The 21,829-nt window shown below is 29.4% G+C and overlaps 1 protein-coding gene across 2 annotated transcripts in view; it reads right to left on the bottom strand.

Annotated features, from left to right (window-relative positions):
• The window catches only part of LOC122627125 (protein lap4), a 35,226-nt gene that overhangs the window by 10,088 nt on the left and 3,309 nt on the right, over nucleotides 1-21,829 (bottom strand). For both annotated transcript variants that reach the window (XM_043807972.1, XM_043807974.1), the window contains 22 exons: nucleotides 8,909-8,987; nucleotides 8,664-8,753; nucleotides 8,469-8,589; nucleotides 7,986-8,278; nucleotides 7,771-7,904; nucleotides 7,563-7,674; nucleotides 7,303-7,469; nucleotides 7,082-7,230; nucleotides 6,427-6,537; nucleotides 6,113-6,334; nucleotides 5,771-6,007; nucleotides 5,517-5,604; nucleotides 4,913-5,077; nucleotides 4,642-4,817; nucleotides 4,394-4,531; nucleotides 4,176-4,328; nucleotides 4,031-4,111; nucleotides 3,088-3,894; nucleotides 1,772-1,879; nucleotides 1,406-1,585; nucleotides 606-635; nucleotides 10-168 (listed from right to left, as the gene is read on the bottom strand). In XM_043807972.1, coding sequence (XP_043663907.1) covers nucleotides 10-168; nucleotides 606-635; nucleotides 1,406-1,585; nucleotides 1,772-1,879; nucleotides 3,088-3,894; nucleotides 4,031-4,111; nucleotides 4,176-4,328; nucleotides 4,394-4,531; nucleotides 4,642-4,817; nucleotides 4,913-5,077; nucleotides 5,517-5,604; nucleotides 5,771-6,007; nucleotides 6,113-6,334; nucleotides 6,427-6,537; nucleotides 7,082-7,230; nucleotides 7,303-7,469; nucleotides 7,563-7,674; nucleotides 7,771-7,904; nucleotides 7,986-8,278; nucleotides 8,469-8,589; nucleotides 8,664-8,753; nucleotides 8,909-8,987 — 3,800 coding nt within the window. The remainder of the gene's footprint in view (nucleotides 1-9; nucleotides 169-605; nucleotides 636-1,405; nucleotides 1,586-1,771; nucleotides 1,880-3,087; nucleotides 3,895-4,030; nucleotides 4,112-4,175; nucleotides 4,329-4,393; nucleotides 4,532-4,641; nucleotides 4,818-4,912; nucleotides 5,078-5,516; nucleotides 5,605-5,770; nucleotides 6,008-6,112; nucleotides 6,335-6,426; nucleotides 6,538-7,081; nucleotides 7,231-7,302; nucleotides 7,470-7,562; nucleotides 7,675-7,770; nucleotides 7,905-7,985; nucleotides 8,279-8,468; nucleotides 8,590-8,663; nucleotides 8,754-8,908; nucleotides 8,988-21,829) is intronic.

The raw sequence follows: 21,829 nt of genomic DNA, 5'->3' as shown, positions 1-21,829 counted from the left end.
CTGATTTACCTTTAATCTTCCATCTCTCTTAGCTGCTCCACCTGAATTAATTTTAGATATAAAAACTCCTTCATCTGTATGATCAAGGGGGTTGCCTTTTTGACCTCTAAGTCCTCCTTTAATATGCATTCCCAATTTTTCTCCTGGTTCTTTTATAATTACCAATTCCTAAAAAGTAATAATACATTATTATTTATTTTTGAAAGATGTATTTTTTAATATCTTATTAATTTATAATATATTTTATATAGTATACTATATAAATAATTATTTTATTATGTATTTTAAACTGAACAATTTTTTAGATGTAAAAATATTGCACCATATATATATATGTAAATTTATAGTTTTTATATTTTTTTTCTTATGACTTTAAGCATTTTTCTATACTTTCATGAGATATAAATATTTAGTAAATTTATGATTGTACACATAATATAAAGCATAGGAAGCATTTAAAAAGAACACTATGATTTTCTAGAAAAGTTTAGCCTAGACATAAGCAATCATCTGTGAATCAGTGCTGAGCTTGTTTACAGCCTTGGTGTAGGAGGAAGCAAAATATTTAAAATCAAAATAACAGGTCAAATGCATTGAGTACTTACTGTCACAGGGATGTACTCTATTTCGACCAGCTTGTAGGACAAATTATAAAAAAATTGCATTAAGTAAGGAAAATAGGTAAACTATCAAGTGCCATTCATTGCAATTTACAGGCATTTATCAGCACAAGCATAATGAAAAATAGAAGAAAATCGCTTGAAAATCGCTTGATAATAACATATATATTACGTATATACGTAACATACAAGCGTAATGTTACAATTATTGCAGAAAAATATATTTTTTACGAAATAAAAAAAAACAATAATAAATATGCAAATATACATACGAATACATCAGATACAGTGTTTTTCTTTTCAATATTGTAAAATAAGAAAAATAAGATTAAAAAAAATAAATATAACTGTGATATAAATGTAAGTATTCAATCCAAGCATACTTGGAAAGCGTGTTTCACCTCTATAAAAAGTGGAAAGGTAGCAGTAAGCTTCTAAAAGATATATATATATATATATATATATATATATATATATATATATATAAAAGATCTTGTAATACTATTAACAAAATATATATGAATAGATCTTTAACTTATTAATTTTTAAAAATTTACAATTATGAATTATATATAAAAATTACTTAAGAAGATGATCTATTTAATAATATTTACATATACATTTTCATCATTTTCATATAATAATATATAATATAAAAATACAAGTGCTCGTATTTTTATATCAAATTTCTTCATTATATTATTAATTAAACAAAATAATATAATGTGAAACATTTTAATTCATATATGTAAGTACTGTGTATTTAAAATTGAATTATTTCTTACCTGATAACTTTCTGGAAGAGGATCATGCTGTACAGTAAGTACAATTTGATCTCCGGGTCGTAAAAGTTCCATTACAGCTTCCTGATGAGTCGCTTTTGTTACATCAGTTCCATTTACCTTCAGTATTCTATCACCCATTCTAAGCTTACCAGATTTTGCTGCTATACCACCTGGTACAACCTAATATTAATATATATTAATATATATTATAATAATAATAATATATAATATATATTAACATATATATATATATATAGTGTGTGTGTTTTACGTTCTTGTAACAATACTTCTCACTAATTATAAGCACACCAAAGAAAATATACATTTTCATATTCATAATTATAATTATATAATATAAATACTTACATGAGATATAAAAATTCCAGGTTCCTTTGCACCAAATGGAGTACAGGAATGATCAGTTCCTCCTATTATACTGAATCCAAGTGATCCTTCTTTCACCAAGATGACATCCTAAACATTTATTACTTTATAATTAAGAAATTTAATAAAGCTCAATATAATATATTTTACTTTCTTTCTTACTGATTTTTACAAATACAGAGAATATTGTATTTGTTTTTATATTGATTTACAAATAAGCACAATATATATTTTTAACATATTTTTAATACTAATAATTAAACTGAATGTAGGAGTAAGATGAATATGTAAGAACATAAAAAATATATCTCTATTTATATATGAATGTTTTATGTTTCTAACTATGTAAAAATTATCATTATAAGAAATTTGGATTTTATAGATAAAACTGTGAATAGAATCCAACTTGTATACACATTTTTTTAACAAGCATAATAAGAAATATTTTCAAATAATTTATTTTACTTACCTGTTTCCATGTCTGAGGGTAAGTACTCAGTATACATAAATTAAAGAAGCACATAAATTGCCCATATAACCAACTTAAAACCCAACTATTTTTTTGATACAATTATTCAAAACATTTCTTAAGTTATATAAAAAACATAATAATATGCGAGCATTCAGCATTGCATTCGAATTTCGAACTAAGTAATATTGTATATATGAATATTTTAAGCATGCAAAAATTCTTCAACAAATATCTTAATTATGATAATTATATGAAAATTAGAAATTTGATATAAATGTAATTTTATAATTGAATTATATCAATATACGTAATTATTACATTTTTATAAATATACATGATTATCATGCAAATTAGATTATTATAGAAATTCATTCAATTTACTTTAAGATTTGTATTTTTAATTACCTTCAAAGCATGGAAACAAGTTAATAAAAACAGATAATGTAAGCAAACATTCAGATATTTTATCCTTAATAAATAAACAAAATTACACATTCAACTACAATTAAAATTTGATGCTGCAAAAAATATGAAATGGATATGGATTTAAAAAGAGGTATAATAAAGTCATTAGGAAATTATATTATGGATTATATAGTACAAATGCTTATTGCATGATCTAAAATATAGTGAAATAAATGAATTAGTATATGGATGGAAAAAAAAAGAAAAAAAAAAAAAACGGTATTCATACACAAAGTATATAATCCAAAGGAAGATAAACCCAAAAAACTATATAAAAAGAAAAAAATGCAATTAATGTAATATTAAATTAAACGTAACGTTAGAAATGTAATGTATGACATGCAGCTACCAGAGCACATACCTCAATGATAACTGGCTGCACCAGTTGATTGTCAGTCACTCTAGTAACGACGGTCTCTGTGAGTGTACTCTTTGTGATGGTTTCAGTAACTTTACCAATTGTTGTAGGAGCTGGAGGGAAGTTAACATCCCCGGGTAGATTGTCAGGTTGCTTGATCGTCACTGTCACAATAGGACCTTGATGGGAATCTGGCGAAGGTGAGGATGTTGGAGGTCGAAGGAAATGGGCAGGTATCATGGCCTGAAATTCCTCGTTGGTGATTGGCTTCGGTACCTGTATATCTTCCAACGGGGATGTTGGTCTAGGTTCCGTTGAAGACGTAGGTGTAGAATTAGTATTAGTAGTAGGTGTTGCCGTTGACTGCGTTACACTGTGTCTTGGAGCAGGTTGTGGATAAATTTGACTATTTGTTGGACTTAGCGGCACAGAAGGAACGCTTTTAACGTTATTTCCTGGATCACCAATGCCATTCATTTTTGGTGCTGCATTCACCATGTCTGATTTTATTGGTGGTGGTGTTTTTGAAGTAGGACTTGGAGATAAAGTTTTCTCAGCATCCATAGAACGACGATAACCAGCATAAGCTGGTCGATTTGCCATATAGCTATTAGCATTATATAACCCTGTATATGGTCTAGGTGCACCAATAACGCGAGGCGATTTCTCGGAAGGAGTTACTACTGTAGCTGGGTTTGCTTGAGAAAGTGGCATTTCACGTTCAACAACGAGTCGAACAAATCTTTCTAAGCCTGTAAGTAAAGCTACTGCTTGTTCATGTTTGGCTCCTCTCATTTCAACTCCATTAATCTGAAGATAAATTATAATCGTTTGTATTAAACAATAAGATGTCAACATATTTTATTGTCGAAAATTGAATCAACTGTTACAATCGTAAATATGTAGATATAAAAAATATATCTAAAAAGAAAAACAAGAAACTTACAGATATTACTTTATCTCCAACTAATAACTTGCCATCTTTTTGTGCAACTCCACCATCAGTTATCCTCGAAATATATATAGCCTAAAATTTCAGTATTTATATTATCTTATTAGAATATTTAATTTATTTCTTTTTGTTCACTTACATCACTATTGTCTTTAACTGGTGGAGAACCTTCACCACCGGCAATACTAAATCCTAATCCATTTTGGTCCCGTATTAATGTTGTATGTATAAGAACAGACACCATAGGTTCACTACCTGTTTTTGAAGATAATAGTTCAGGAAGCCTCTTTACCTGAACAAAGTTCAACATAATTGTAAAATATGATAAAATAAAACCAAATATATATAAGCATTTACCTTTGCAGCTTCATGTGTACTACAAGTATCACCATTTTCTAAATTATGTGATAAAGCTGTAGATGATACATAAGATGTTGCACTTGGTGCTCTACTTGTGCTCAAACTAGAGCACAATGAGTCTTTTCTCATTGAATTCTATGAAATATTATTAGAATTAGATAAAATATTATTAGAAAAAGAAAGAGGCTTGAAAATAGAGAGAATTTTATAAAAAAAGAAAAAAAGAATCTTATAAAATGTCACACCTGCTCATACGATGGCACTATTCTTGTTACTTCTCTTAACACAACTAGTATCAATACACGCCCACATGCTTTGAGAACTTCAACAGCATCATAATGATCTACATTTACTACTGAAACTCCATTAACAGATATTACTTTATCCCCTACTCTTAGACCAGCTAAGTCAGCAGGTCCACCTAAAGAATATTATGCTTTAACTGTCGTTATCAGATACATTTATTTAATTAGATAATTTTTAAATACTGTGTTCATAATAAAACATATTTTCTACCTTCTGTAACTCTAGATATGAAAATGCCTTCATCATCACCCTTAAATGGGGTTGATCCAATGCCTCCTGCTATAGACAAGCCAAGTCCACCTGTCGTTCGTTCAATATGAATCTCATATTGTTCTTCTCTTACTTCTAATGTTGGTTCTACATCCGATGTTGCACCTAACGAGTACATTATATAGTGTTATTTGTGATTTATTATAAGGAATGTTTATTATTTTTTGATATATGAATTCTATTACCCGACTTCTTTCTATTTCTAACAAAACATCGATATTTTTTTGGCATGATATGATAAAATTCGATAAAAAGTAATTTCTTATGATTTTCTTTTTTTTTTAAATTCAATTTTAACTACTTTATCAAATATTTAGTTGAATACTTTTTTATACATTCCTTACACATCCACCATCTTACAATATACTGATAAATGACTAATAGATAAGATAATCACTGCAGAAACCATCTCTTATCACTTCTACTTTTTCCCTAGATTCTTTAAGTAATTTTATAAATCTTATATGAACCTTCATACTTAACAATTTATTTTTATGTAAAAATATATTATGATTATATACATTCTTTTTTTTATATGTGTTACCTTGGCTATGTACATCTATATTTTCTGAGGATTCTATTTGTTCAGGAACAATTGCTGTAGGAGTCTCATCAGATTTTTTCATTAATGCCTAAAGAAATATAAAGTTACATTTATTGCCATGTATGTATGTATGTATGTATGTATGTATGTATGTATGTATGTATGTATGTATATATGTATCGAAAAGAAATTAATGTCTATAAGATCTATTCTAATAAATTTATTTTGTTACAGGGGGGAAAAAAAAAAGTTACCTGTGCAATAAGTGAAGCTACTTTTTCTTTGTCTATTGCTGTATGAATACGTTTATTTTTTAAATGATGTGGTGTGTCCCGACGATGAAGTCTATTTGGTTTACTTGTTTCACCAGATCCTTCATAATCTGTGTCTTCTATAACAGAAAACTCGACATGCCTTTGCATATCTTCAGTTTCAGATTCATCATCATCCTTACCTTTTAAATCTGATATAGTTCCATCGGAACCTGTATTCTGTAAATAAATTTTTTGTTTTTATTTCATTGTCAACATTTTTAACAATCTTAATGTAAATTGTATTATTATCAAAAAACTTATATGACATATCAATTTTCTTACAATAGTTGGTTCTGTAGCACCCTGTGAAGAAAAGGCAGCAGCAGTTTCATTGTTAGTTTGAGTATCTGTACTATCAGGTAATGTTTCTAATTCTTTTTGTTCGCCTCTAGAAACTTCATGCTCTGAAAATTGATCTTGTTCTATTACATTTTGTACTTCTTCAGTGGGTCTGATTGATGTATCTGATTCAGTTTTATCTAAACCAAATGTTTGAGAAACATCCTAAAAATGAATAATAAGTTTCATTGAAAAGAATAAATCGTAAAAATAAATCTATCCTTTGTTTAATAAATTTCAAAAGATTAAACAATTACCTGTTCATCAGTAGAACCAGATCTACTGTCATTTCTTCCTTTACTAAACAATTTATGAGCTTTTGCTTTTAGTTCTTTCGGATGGGGCGTATTTTGTCGAACAAATGGTGTCTGAAATAAAAATATTGGTATGATGAATGATATTATTACATTAAAATATAATATCTAAGATAATATTTAATACATAAATAGATGTGTAATATTTATATAAAAGTGAAACTGGTAAATGTAAACAAGAAATTAGATTTTTAATCTAATTGTTTTCACATATCTGATTTTATTACACAAATATTATGTTACATTATATACAAGTTTCTATAATATATTAAAACAATTTTTGTCACATCATAAGATACTAATTATAAATGAAAAAATTTTTTAGTCTATTAAATAATATATATATTAAAAATTATTATATGTATATAGTTCGCAAATATTTTTAAATTGCAATATATTGGTAGCAATATTTTTAAAATATTAACATAGTCGGGAAATATCATTAAATAAATCTATTGTTGTATTAATAAAAATGTTTTGATTATTAATTCAACGATGTATAAGAATTAGCTCGTTTCATGCAGGTAAGTCGTCTAAGTAAATATAGAAAAAGACGCGTGAAAAAAGAGGGAAACCTTGCCAGTTGCGAACTGCTCACCTCCTTATCTGCTTCAGGTGGTTCATCTGTGAATTTTACCGAATGTGTTCTAGATGCTTCCCGTTCTTGCCATCCTTCGTCATCACTAAGTTCAGGTATGTCTCCTTGAACAGTTCTTATTCCAACCAACGTACCTAATCTTCCAGAATCTATATTCACAGATTTATATTAATTCATAGATGTATTAATAAGAATATAAACGCAAAAAAAAAAATACGAACCATCTGGATGATACTCTAATTGGGGTAGAAGAAAACATGTAAGTACTTTTTCTCCAGTTTCTTCATCAATATCATTTTGGAAGGTCAACATAGGTTGTGCTTGATTTTCACTCAACCAGACTGCTTTTAGATTGAGATTTATTAAAGAATATGGCAAGTATTGTAACCTATATATATATATATATAAAACATATTTAATGTTATAAGAATGATGTGTTAATAAATATAAGATATATGATAAAATAAAATGATAATTGCACCTATTTCCAGATACATCCAAAACATGTAGAGACAAACACTGGCCAACTTCTATTGGAAGGAACTTCAATTTGTTATTTCTTAAAGAAAGTACACCTAATTGTTTTAAATTTCCTACAATAAAATAAAAAATTGGATATATAATAAACAATAACCTAATGATATAAAGCATAATATGTCAAAAATAAGGCAAAGATGTTGTAACCTTACCAATTTCTGTGGGAAGAGTTTGTAGACTATTTCTATCCACATTTAGATTATTTAAATTAAGAAGATTTCCTACAGATGCAGGCAATTCTAAAAGAAAATTTTCTGTCAGAATTAATTCTTGCAAATTCTCGCATCTGAAACAAATAATTTTCTTTTGACATATATAAAATTCTAGCTCTTAAATAATTTGATAGAAAAAATGTAATTAACTTTACCTTCCTATATTTGGATTAAGGGTAGATAGTCTATTCTGATCGACTTTCAAAATAGTTAACTTTTTCAAATCACCAATTCCATCTGGTAACTTTTCAATAACATTTTGTGATAAATGTAAATCTGTTAAAGATTCTAAACCACTTATTTCTTCAGGAAGATCCTCTAAACGATTTTCAGAAACATCTAAACATGCCAATGTTTTTAGTTCACCAATTTCAGGAGGTAAATGCTGTAATTGGTTATGATCCAGCCATAGTTCCTGTAATGCTGGTAATTTTCCTATGTGGGTTGGCTATAATAATTATAAGTTTATTTTATCTAATGAAAGACTTGAGAAATTTTTAAATGTATATTCATCTAACTATCACAATTTATATTCACAATTATATACTCAAAGAATAAAGAGGAAATTATAATATTTTTATAATTATTTTTGTGATTAAGAAATTACTTGAGTTAAACTATGAATTATATAGACTCACTAATTCTTCAAGTTCATTATCACCAAGGTCTAGTCGTTCAAGTTTACTCAGTTTTGAAAGAGATTCAGGTAAAACCTTGAGTAAATTTTCACGTAACTCCAATGATTGTAATGCTTCCAAACTAAACAGAATTGTCCAAATAAAATTTAAATATATGAATAAATGTGAACTATGTAAGAATTTTTTTGAAGTTACCTTCCAAAATCTGGTGGCAATTTTGCAAGGGACATATCATTCAGGCCAAGAATAGTTAAATTTCTTAGCTCTACAAACCCTGCAGGAAGTCTGAAATATATGAAGACATATTTAATATTAATTAATTAATTATTAATTAGTTTAATAATTTAATAACACTTGAAATCAATGACAAGAAATTTATTTAAAAATAAATTAATATAATATGTAATACGATACATATAAGTATAACATGATTCTCTCACCTAGGAATAGGATTACTACTAAAATCTGCAATTTGTAACGCTTGTAAGTTTTTAATGTTTTCAGGAATGTCTGGTATATCTGAAATAAAAACAGAGAACAAACTCTATAATTTAATCATAGATACAATTTAATATTATGTCAAAAAAAAAAAAAAATTAAACAATAATGAATTTAAATTTGAACGTGAAAAAAAATATTAAGTCATATTTCAGTTTAAATGTTCTTTCACGTGTAAAATAAATTCTCTAATCTATCCTTATTTTCCAGATCCATTGCAACCATGAAATTTAATTTTCCCGGCGATTGAACGATGCTATTTTTCGAAACTCACGCCAGCTAAGTTTAATTCCCTACCTTCGAAAATCCAACTGTATCATAAAATTATGAATAGATAAATTTCCTTCGTTGAAACATAATTATTGTTAATAAATTTCTCAATCGATGTTCGTCACAAAATGTATTTCTTTTATCGGAAAAAAAAAACAAAAATTACTTCATTTATAAAGAACATCACATACACAAATTATAAAATAAAGTATGCCAAGAATAGCAAACGATTGCATTTTTTACTTATATACTAATAATGAGATACAATCATACATATTTATGTTAGGTATACGAGATAGAATAACTTGAGAGGAAGGATTAAAAATGATAAAATATTATAAATAAAAATATTGTGTTCACAGCTTGCACATAGTAATTAGAAACAAACAATGATACACACATATATACATACTATACATGTATATACATTCAAACAAAAAAATAAAAATATTAAAAAAAAAAAAACAATTCAAAAATAGTAAAAGTAATAATTAAAAGAAAAAAAAAAAAAAAAAAAGCGATGACAATAAGAAATCACTTTGAAACTTGCAAGATTCATTGTGAAGAAAATAAAAGCACGTTTTTCGTGGCAAGTAAACGGTGAAAGTATTTTTCTTTTTCTTGATAATGACCAAGCAAAATAAAGGTACGTGCCGCATGACGAATGCATATTTCTCTCTCTCTTTTTCTCCCGTTCTTTTTTGTATCCACGAACACGCGCAAACGTATATGTTGTGTACTGAAGTATTTATATTCGTGCATTGTTGCATACGAGTGTGTGTTATTACTATACTACGGTATAACGTCGAGCAATTACAACCGAGCGTGATTCCGCCCAGGAGTATCCCCATGACCATCCCTTTCGCTGACTGTGCATTCCTTTGTTACAAAAAAGACACTAAAAGAATTCAAAAGTGCACGTCAAAATTTGCTCAACGTACTACTTTTACTTGTTGATTACTAAATTATGCTGAAAATTGATGAGTTATTAAATGAATTAATGACTATCTCATTTGCATATTTGCATATATGTAGATTATCATAGCTATTTAACACCAACATAAATTCTACCTTAAAATTACAAAGTATGGCTAATTTGTATTATGTATATATACAAGAAGGCAAATGTGTACCTAATGCTACGATTTTGTATCATAGTTTTAACTACTTTATACCCTTCTTCCCTATGATAAATCGTAAAGGCCGAGGGTGGATGTTTCAAGCTATTTATAGGATTTACCGTGTCAGCTTTGCTCGAAACGAGTAGCTATTTTGTGATATTTACCGAGCACTTAATTATGACCTACCATCGCCAATGGGCGTTCCATTATGTCGATCGCGATTCTGCGCCTTTACGACGGAGAAATATGATTGGTTCGATCGATTAAAAAATTTTGAAGAACGTGATTGGTCGCAGATACAATTTTAATCGTATTCCAATTATAGTTAAACGAATATAATCTGAACTACAAGTAATTTATAAATTTTCTAAATATTTCAACAAAAAACATATGCAATTTACATATCTACATAAAAAAAATATTTATCAATGTTAAAAGTTTGAAAGGATGTATGATCGTATTTAAATGTAAAGAAGAAAAATGGAAGTATAATAATCTCCATAATAATTTTCATAGAAACAAAAGAATTTCTTAATACTTTATCTGTACTAGATCTTTCGGTTAAATGATCTTAACCTTATCTTTTTATCGCAATACATACTACCCCGAGATATACTACCTACATCAGCTGTCCTAGTTCCTCTAGAAGATACGAAATTTGACCTACTTTATCTTTATTTTTTTAAATATATCGTTGTATCGAGGCGCGCGTCCTTGCAAAGCTTTACGGTGCTCGATACATTCGACACTATTTTACAATCGTTTATTATACATATATACATATTATACATATATACACGTCTCACTCACTGGAAAAGTCGACAGTTTAAAAGGCAATATGTGCTATTTTCACTATCGAGCCGTCTCTCTCCGAACAGCTATATGGGATGTCCTAGTTTTATACTGTCTAGCTTATGAAAAAAAAAAAAAAAAAATCAGATTTAACACGATAAAACCATTGCAATAATATAGTCGATACGAACAACCCGAAATTCTTTTGTATATATAGCTATATATGAAAATGAATTTATATGTAGAATAATAAATGAAATATTTCGATGGTTGATCGAAATAACGTATACGTTAAAAACGGTGAATTTTTCATTTGTATATTCAGTCTCTGATCGCCTCATTTTCCTAAAAGATATATAAATATATGATAGATTATATATATTACATATATTAATATACTATATAATTATAATATACATAATATAATACATATATAATATACGTATATGTAGACAAATATTATATGTACACTATGCGGTATATGTATATTATACCTACACGCTTAGCTATAGATAGCACAGAATGACATTTGAGAAAAGGGTGAATTTCCCGGAGCCAAACCTGTTGCTATCATCAATGCAAGTTTTTTTTACGTACAATGAGTCTTCACTGTCGAGTGATTTTCTTCATAAATGATCGAACTACAATTCAAGATTTTCTATTATAATACACGAGATAAACTTTTCAAATATATACATGTAATATAATAAATCATTTCAGAGTAATTGAAAACAATCGTAAGAAATATAATATAATAAAATGTAATTTCATTTACGGATATTTTTTGAAGAGAAATAATATTAGACAATGATCATGTATAACATAAACGAAGACCAGATCGTTCGATGAAGATATTATATAGATTATATGGCATCCTATGGGTCGATGTGTAATATGTACTACACTTGTCCCAGAACTCGTCGCACGCACATGCGCATTAAATCGAGCTAGCAAGTTTTCTGAAAGCGTACCTGTTGCGTATCGCAAACTACTATCTCTCACACGCAATGAGAAGAAGATTTTCGTCGTGCGCATCCGGTATTTTACCTAGATTAAATTTATTATCCGATCAAGTAGTGCACGCGCGATTGATTCTATTCAAAATAAGAAATGGTTAAATATTATTGAAAAGGAAAAAGTCCGCTGATACGATATAAGAAGATCTAAAAGGATGTATAAACATGAATGTAGAAAGAAAGAGAAAGAATTATCAGAGAAATTGAAACTAATCGTCTTCGTGCCGATTATAATCGTAGGGATAACGAAGCAAGCTTATCGAATCATCGCCAACGTAATGGCGAATGGACTTTAACACGATCATTAATCGTATATATACATATGTACATATAACTACACACATATAAAATAGGATCATTAGGGCCTCCAAGTTTTTCGATACTTAATTAGGAGCCAAGTCGTAATGAATCCAATCGTTAAAATAAATCATCCATGTATTAACGCTTACGTTCATAAAAATCTAGAAGAAGAGAAGGCATTCACGCAAAGATGGTACGACATAGTAATAGATCTTATACAAAGTTCTCTCTTTCTCTCGCGGAATAGGCATGCAATGCGTGGGCGCGTTAATCAAGGGGCAAGTTTCCTGAACCCAAACCTGTTGCGGTCACGGCTTATCTTTTACAAGCTCACGCGACGAGTTTTCGCGCGATCATGCGCTAGTCATTCTTACGTGTGCACAGCAGCACTACGAGGGTTCATGTTCGCTGGCTTTTTGCACGATGGCTCAGGGATATAAAAACAAAATCTATAGATAAACTTTGTCGATACTCCCACGTCAAAGTTGGATAGAAAAGTTCACTAAATCTCGCGTAAATATCTAGAATTTTTGATTTAGAAAAAATGTAGACGAACGATGATTGAACATTTTGCAAAAAGTTGATTACCTAGAGGCAAAGAAAAAAATCAAAGTACGTATCTTTGAATCAACTTTATATCGTAAAATTCGATCCTAGTGGTACTTCGTCCGGTTCTCGAATCAGAATTATATATTAAATAACGGTAGAAATGAAATCTCCGCTCTGTAATGATGATAGCAAGGACACACGATCGTCTACCTTGCGGTACGAGCAAAACGAGTGTTTACGAGGACTTTCAGGATTTGAATTTTCGTCCGGTCTGCGTAATTTAATATTTACCACGGTTGCTTTTCTTAGCGGTTAATGAACCAACCGGTTTATTCAGCTTGTTGCAATACTAAGATGCGAAAGGGTAAAATTACGCGAAACGTATCACGTTAAATCGATATAAATATATAGATATATACGCGCGCGTACACACGACGTATATCAAAACGTAATAAAATTGTTCATTTTTAAATGGATTAACAAATGTCTAAGAAATGTCACGTTTAAATCCAAAGATAGTAACTTTTAAACTTCCTTTCGCATAACTCGGTCATGTTTCAGAACTATCGGTTACATCGATGTCAATTTCCTTATTCGATTGTTTCTCTAACTTGGCATCCCAAGTAATGAAAGTTATTAGCAAGGTAGGCCAAGAAATGAAGCGTATAAGCGAGGAGTTCGTATGCCTCGCGTTTTCATCAAAGATGTCTCTTTCTATAACGAAAGGAACTTTGTATGTGTACGAGGTCACGTCGCGTATTAAACGCGAACACTGTCCGATTTCCTAGTAGTATGCGCTACGATCCTGTCGTCTATCTGTCCGTCCGTTCGTTTAACAAATTACGTAAAATCTAGCACGTTATGTGGTCGATGCAGGTTATGCAATTAAATGAAAAAACTAATGCATTCGTCGATATCACATACCTATTTACGAAATATTTCTTTTCGAAATAAACCTCAAAGAAATGTTATATAAATGTTATAAAAATTATAAAGATATTCATAATAATATAAAATGATATTTATAATATGATAATTATTATATTATTAATAAAAAAAAATACAAATATGCTAATACAATTTATTAATTGTCATGAATAATTATCTTGAACATTTAAAATAGAATAAAGATATGCCACATCAAAACCTGAACATAGTTTACGTATATGTTTAAATATAGATGATTTCTACGTAGACATATTCCCAATCGTTTTCCAAAGAAGCCGTAGTAAGCTTATCACGGAAACGTTCTTGCGTACTCGCATACCGAAGACATCGACGGAAACTCAAATAAGGCTTTGCAATTGGGTTACGCAAAGCGTGCACAGCACACGCATTTGCTTCCCGGACGTTCTCAAGTTATAAAAGAATGTGTCCCGTTGGGATTCTTACATGCTTTCGAAGAGACACCTGCAACTTGTGAGCTTGCGAGAGATCGTTACTCGGTGCCAAATACGTAGATCGAAAAATTTCCTCCTTACGATTCGTCCTCTTTAAGCTCCGCAACAATATATATATATATATATATATATATATATATATATATATATGCAGATGTATATTTCTTATTGCATTTGTGTATCATAACGTTGAGTTAAGAAAATAAAGATAACATTTTTCTACTCGTTTCATGTATTATCTTTTTACATCTAAATATTCTAACAAAGTAAAGTATCTTTCATGATAAAGTCCAGATATTTACTATAAAGAAGAATTTTGTTTTATTGGAGATCTCGAATATTAATACAACTAAACAATGTTATCCATATCTATTATATACAAACATTATATAAAATAAATGTTTAACAATTATGTTACTCTTTTGATACGAACAATGGAATAGAATAAACCAAAATGAACTAACTAACTAACTAACTAACTAACGAACGAACGAACGAACGAACGAGGATATAGTTTAAAAAAAAGTTTTGGAAGTGGTGTATTCTGCATACTAGGTGTTGTAGGTTGAGTTAGGTAGGCTCTTCTCTTTCTCTCTTCTTTCTCAAATAAGGTCGATCGAGAGAGAGAGAAAGAGAGAGAGAGAGAGAGAGAGAGAGAGAGAGAGAGAGAGAGAGAGAGAGAGAGAGAGAGAGAGAGAGAGAAGCACAGAGTATCGATAAAACGATAGGAGCAAGTGTGCGGTTTGATACGTAATCGCGATGGCACGTAGAATAACGTAACAACCATGTATTGCCTTCTCGCGAGATTGTGTGAAAGCAGGATTACTCAATGCGACCGTGACACTCGAGCGTATACACGCGGAAAGCTACGTGACACGATGCTTGAAATACAAATAAGAAAACTATGTTAATAATGTCTATATATGTACATATATTATTATATACACACATATATTAGAAACGTCTTATCAAGTTTGAGGCCTTTAGAAATTTTATTTATACATTGTTTTATAAGCAAGATGCATAGAATCGTGTCGATCTTCCCTCTTTTTATCACCCCTACCCCTTTCCCTTTCATTTCATTTCCCTTCATTTCACATCGGAATTTTAATTGACTCAGTTTTCTATGCATTTTATACGAGCGATTAATTCGATAAATAAATGATGTTAGTAAGAGCTAACATTACGAACACATTTTATTACTGCCGCGTTCTTTTATACTCTATGTAAATGTGTTTCTAATTTTTTCATCATGCTCCTATTACTAGTGAAAATTTTATGCGATAATTGTTAATCTTATGTTCTTGTTTTGTAGTCGAATCATATCGGGGCATAAAAAAGTACCGTGGCATACTTTACATGCTCGTTATGGATGTGAAATTAATCAAGCAAACGTGCAACCCGTTCTGTTTTGTTTACAGGATCTATGGCACAGATCAACGAAACGATATTGTTTAGCTCAAAGTAAACGAGATTGATGGAAATATAAAACATTTTTAATTGCGAGTTCTCAATGCAGATTATTTGTTATACTACATAATAAAAAAAAAATTTTTAATTAAAAATAAATAAATTAATTAAAAAAAAAAAACGGATGTAAAGAGATGAAAAAATATAATACGAAGTAGCAAAAAATAACCAAGCGTTTGCGTTCCTTCCTCGATTGGCTTGACCTTTATCTAGAAAAGTGTTAGGAGACATACGGCTGATAAACGTAAAACCACACCTTGATGATTCTCCGTTAACACAAACGTACTAACCCTTCTATAGCTCGTCTGACAATCTTATTGCGTGGATATAATCATTGCAACCTTTTGAAATTAGAAGGGGAACTCTGTAATAAAAGCTTTCCTTTGTCTGTTTTTACTCGGAAAAAGACTAGATTTCCCCGTTTCAATGAAAATTAGATATCTCGTTTAAACATAAATTTTCCGACTAAGAACTTCGCCTAATAAGGTAAGAATCTTCTTTTCCTTTTACCTCTATTTGTTCGATCTCAGAACAGTACTTGAATAAACATAAAAAATTTCTCAAAGAAATGATCCAATTAGATTTGTGGAGATTTATGGAAAATAAGAGTTACTTCGCGATGTGCGATGCTAACAAGATGTTTCCGATCCATCTCGTATACAATAAACTAAGTGATAAAGAAGAGAGAGAGAGAGAGAGAGAGAGAGAGAGAGAGAGAGAGAGAGAGAGAGAGAGAGAGAGAGAGAGAGAGAGAGAGAGAGAGAAAGAGAGAGAGAGAGAGAGACTCTAAATTGTTGTCAATTTATAAGAGTGCTCGCCTAATGTTTGTAATTATCTACATACACGTTGAATTAAAAATTAATACATCTATTCGACAAAAACATACATTTCATCAAATAATTTGATTAAAAGATAAAAAGGAAAAGAATCCAGTTTACTCCATGACCTTTCATTTTTAACGATATCATAAATATTACACATTAATTAGTTCTCTAGAATACAAAACAACAAATTCAGACTTCGAACTACGCTTGCTGTATGTTCAACAAACACACCGTTATACAATATGATTTCCATATAGCTACTGCATAATTATCTGCTAATGAGGAATTAATTTTAAAAACTTATGCACGCTACTTTGCTACAATAATAACGTTCATTACAGTAATAACAAGATTTTATAATAAATATTTGTTTCATTTAAGGTTTCAATTATATGACCTTATAAAAATTGACGATGAAAATGATATTTTTAATAATTAATGAATTTAAAGTATTGAAATGAAATAATTTGAAATTAGAAATAGTAATTAATAGTAATTAATAGTAATAGTAAAATTAATTAATAGTACAATTAATAGTAATTAGAAATTCCTCAAACTTATATAATAGAAATACAATAGTAAGAAGCTTGTGTGTTTCGAATGTAGTTCATATGCATAGCCTTTTGCACACCTGCTAAAGCTTAAATCGAGTTTCGCAGTTGCGTTGGTATTTATTTACCAATATAAAATCACATTCGTTTGTTGCTGCCGCTAAGAGCATTTGAGTATAAGCAAAGCCTGTAATGTTTCAGTCCCTGACATTCTTTTCAAAGCTATTTTAAATCATGAATGCTTACCGAATGGTCGTTCGTTTGTATTGTTTCTATTTTTACTCTAATTCGAGTTTATCCATCGCGAGATCTTGCTTATTTCCTGAGAGCCTTTTAGGAAAATATATAAAAGCATACACATTTTATATATTTTATTACTTGAAATTGGAACACCTAAATGTCTTCGTTATTCATGGTTTTATGAAAGAACTTTTTAGGACAAAGTTACATTATTTCAAAGAGGACATCCAACGATGGAAACAATTTTTCTTAAGTTAATTTATTTACGAAATGTTAAGACTATCGATATTTTTTTAAGTGAAACTATGAATCTTTTTGCATGAATTCATTCCTCCTGCCATTCTAAATAAAAAAGTATGAGGGTATAATATTGAAAAATAATTAGTTCACGAGCACATGTATATGCATTATATTTTTTCAAGTGCAACTTTTCATCTTTTTCTCTAATATATTTTTTTAACTTCAACAAAAAAAAAATGATATGATTTATTACATTTGCATGAATCACCAAACATTTTTTTCAAAATACCTTGCTAATGAATCATTTTCCGACATCGTACCTTCATATTTTTTTATTCAAAACGGCATAAGGAATCAATTTATGCAAAAAAATTCATAGAGTTTCACTTAAAAAAATATCAATGGTCTAAAAAAAAATGGAGAAAAAATTTTTACGTTAGAAACGAAAAAAAAAATTGTAAATTTCCATTTGAAAAAATATCGGATCTTGAAATCTTAAAAAAAAAAAGAAAGAAAAATGAATTTGAGAAAAAATTCTTTCCATCGTCAGATAGTGTGATAGTGTTTGAAATAGTGTAACTTTTCTATCTCTAAAAAATTTCTATTTTATATTTTATTTATTTTATATGTATACTTTTTTAATATCTTTATATATATAATATTTTATATATAATTTTTAATAATACTTTTAAATTAATACTTTTTATTGATAATTTTTTTTTCAAGCTAAACCTTTATTTCTCCATGGTCTCTTGGTAATTATGTTAACTGTACTAAACCCCAAGTAGTAGAATAGTGAAGTAATAGTAGTATAGGATAGTGAATCGTTGAAAACGATTATTCACGAATGCTATTATGAAGAATTTATACCGTTTCGCTATTCCTTCGACAACGTATTTTTATCTTACTTTCATTCAATATTTCTCTCTTTCTCTCTCATTAATACTACAATACACGTTTCCATCGCATAATAATAATTCATAGGTCGGTCAATTTTTCGCCTGACTTCCGGCTTCTCATCATCCGGTATAAAAGACATACAGTTACTTTCTGTCCAAAACACTTCAATCCGTTACATCTTTCTCTTTGATGTTATCCAATAAAATAATACTCTTTATAAAAATCACTATTTTATATCATGTGAAATATGATTGAGGTAAATGATAATAATCGTAATTAATCTACATTACTTATTGGAAATGTTATAAGTAGTTTAATAAACTTAACTATATATAAATATATATATATATATATATATATATATATATTATATGAGTAGAAAAAGTATGATTAAAGATTTGGTAACATAATCAGCCGAAACTCGAAACGATATCTATTTTAATTAAACCGGATGTATAAACTTTCGTAATAATAAATTTTATATGTAGTGGATATACTAAGAAGCTTGTATTTCGATGAGACCACTTCTTTCTCGCGAATATTAAATGAAGAGTTTACTTGATTACGACAACAGTATATTCGATTACAGATTTTAAATGGCTATCGGACATGTAACAGTCTTGTTAGCTTCTTTTTCTTTCGATATTATTCGCAAATATAAAGTTTCTCGATAGATATCTAGCCTTTCTAAAGTAATAATATATCTATCGGAAAGACACTATGTTCGATTTTCGTAAAGGAACACGTTTCATTAACATAAAGAATTGAAATAAAAGTTTCAATTCGTTTCTACGGAAATATCAAATCAAAATGATCTATAAAAATATTTTCTTACATAGTAATTAATAAATAATTATTATCAAAACTCGTTTGAAGGAAAACACGCAAATGCTATCTTCAAAGACGAATATAATATCAGTCTAGCTCATATAGCTGTTTTTAATAAGCCTGCCGGACTGGACTGCCGTTATAAATGTCATTAAAGCTGTCATGGTACCGCGACAATAAACTATCTGGAACCAGGAAACGCTCGATGGTAGAAAAAGATAAGCAACTACGTTTCCACTTTGTAGATCAACTGGATGCGAGTTTAAACCTTTTTCTTTTTATGTTACAACTAACTAACATTGAACGATTTTATTTCATTGGGATGAATCCACGAAGAAAATTTAATACGTATTACAGGAATTATTTCAGAAGTGGATATCTAGAAACTTAATGTCAATCGATTTACGTAGATATATAATCGATTAGGAAATAAATTTATGACATCAGACTTATGAACAAAGAAAAGGTGTTAGACTCGTCAAAACGTTCGACTTTCGGACGAACGTGAAGGAGGCACATGCTGAGACGACAGTGGCCTTATTTCACTTATACACGTGCAGTGTATACAAATGTGTATATACACGCATATTAAACGTTATAAAACAACGAACGAAGAAGTAGACTATCGTTATCGAATGAAAGGTATTGTGTATATAGCGTGAAAGACGAGTATGTGCGATCCCGTTATTCCAAGTAAACAAGTCGTATTTGACTGCTAAAAGATCACTCCTGAAAGGCTATGTGAACCATTCATCCGTCAGATAAGGATCAAAATCTTAGTAGAAAGTTTCTCGAATAGAGTGCGAGTACGCATTAAGCTTGCTGAATAAGCGACAATGAGAGAAGGTAAATGCTTAGCAGTCGTAAACGTGTGGTTTGGTACCATATGTACCACGATTGTGTTCTAAAATCGTGCTGGTTGATAAACAAAGTTAACTGCCTGTTATCAAAGAGAGAAAGAGAGAAAGAGCGAACAAGAGAGAGAGAGAGAGAGAGAGAGAGAGAGAGAGAGAGAGAGAGAGAGAGAGAAGCGACCAGCTTGGCGTGCTGATGGCAAGGCCAAAAATAAAATGGACGTGTATAGGTAGAAGTGATCGTCAATAAAGATCTACCAAGATCGACAATTACTCTTTATTGTTTCTTATTAATCATTCTTACCTTTTTTCTTTCCCTCTGTTTCTACTTCTTTATGAAATATAAACTATCTATCCACGATATTACAAGACAGAAAGAGGGAAAGAGAGAAAGAAAGAGAAATAGATAGATAGATAGATAACTAGAGTCAGAGAGAAAAAGCCGTCAAAGACTTACAAGCGATCGTTATGCAAGTTGTTGATCATTCTATCGAACATACCGTCCTGGAAAATTGAAGGAAATTGTTCCTTGTCTTAACCAAATGTATTTCCATCTTTCAAATTTGCATCTTCTTAATCTAAATAACAATTATCTTGATCGATTGTTTATACTATATATATATATATATATATATATATATATATATATAATGGATTTGAATTAGTTAATTTTAAAGATAATTTGTTTTAAGATCTTTTTTTTTTTACAAAACTAAGTATATGATTATAGATAAAATATTGAATCGATGAAGAATTTGTTATTTCTATAGATTCTATCACTGTAGAATATCATTATTAGTATATAAATATTAAACATTTTCTAACGAAGAATTTGATTTTTTTGTTTGATTGATGCTTCTATGATGATTTCTCGATAGTGAAAATATCAGGATGCATTCTGATGTACCAACACATAAGCCATTCGGATATCGCTATACACATTGCAATGGTGTTATCGTCGAATGCTTTTAAGTCGAGATTAACACATATAATATACAACGATTTGAAAGGCTTGGAACGGCCCCGATAATGTTACGATGTATTTAACCTAATCTTTTCTTTAATATTACGTATTGGACAAATCTAGCTTAAAAAACCCAATGAATATTATTTCTTAAATCTTTAAACAAAAAATAAGAAAATTATCGATTAAATGTTAACTTTTCATAACATAATCCGTGTAACGGATTATCATTAAATACTGGGCAATATTATTTATCCAGTAAATCGAAGATTATTCTCGCAAGTGAGATACCAAAAATGAAAAGAGAAAGTAAACAAACAAACAAACAAACAAATAAAAATAAAAATAAAAAGAATACAAGATAATTCTATTAAATATAAATCACGCTCGTAATCTTGAAATAATGAATTTAACCATGCACATGATAATATCACAATAATCTTTATCTATACTTTTTAACCGATTGTACCGACAATGCATCTTCCATTTAAGTCGTTTAAACTGCAAACTTCATTCAATATTAAATCAACGTACGTCGTATGTC

Source organism: Vespula pensylvanica, chromosome 2, assembly GCF_014466175.1.
Source record: "Vespula pensylvanica isolate Volc-1 chromosome 2, ASM1446617v1, whole genome shotgun sequence".
NCBI classification, from domain to species: Eukaryota; Metazoa; Arthropoda; class Insecta; order Hymenoptera; family Vespidae; genus Vespula; species Vespula pensylvanica.
The sequence above is the reverse complement of the archived record's forward strand: the minus strand, read 5'-3'. Positions and strand labels throughout refer to the sequence as shown.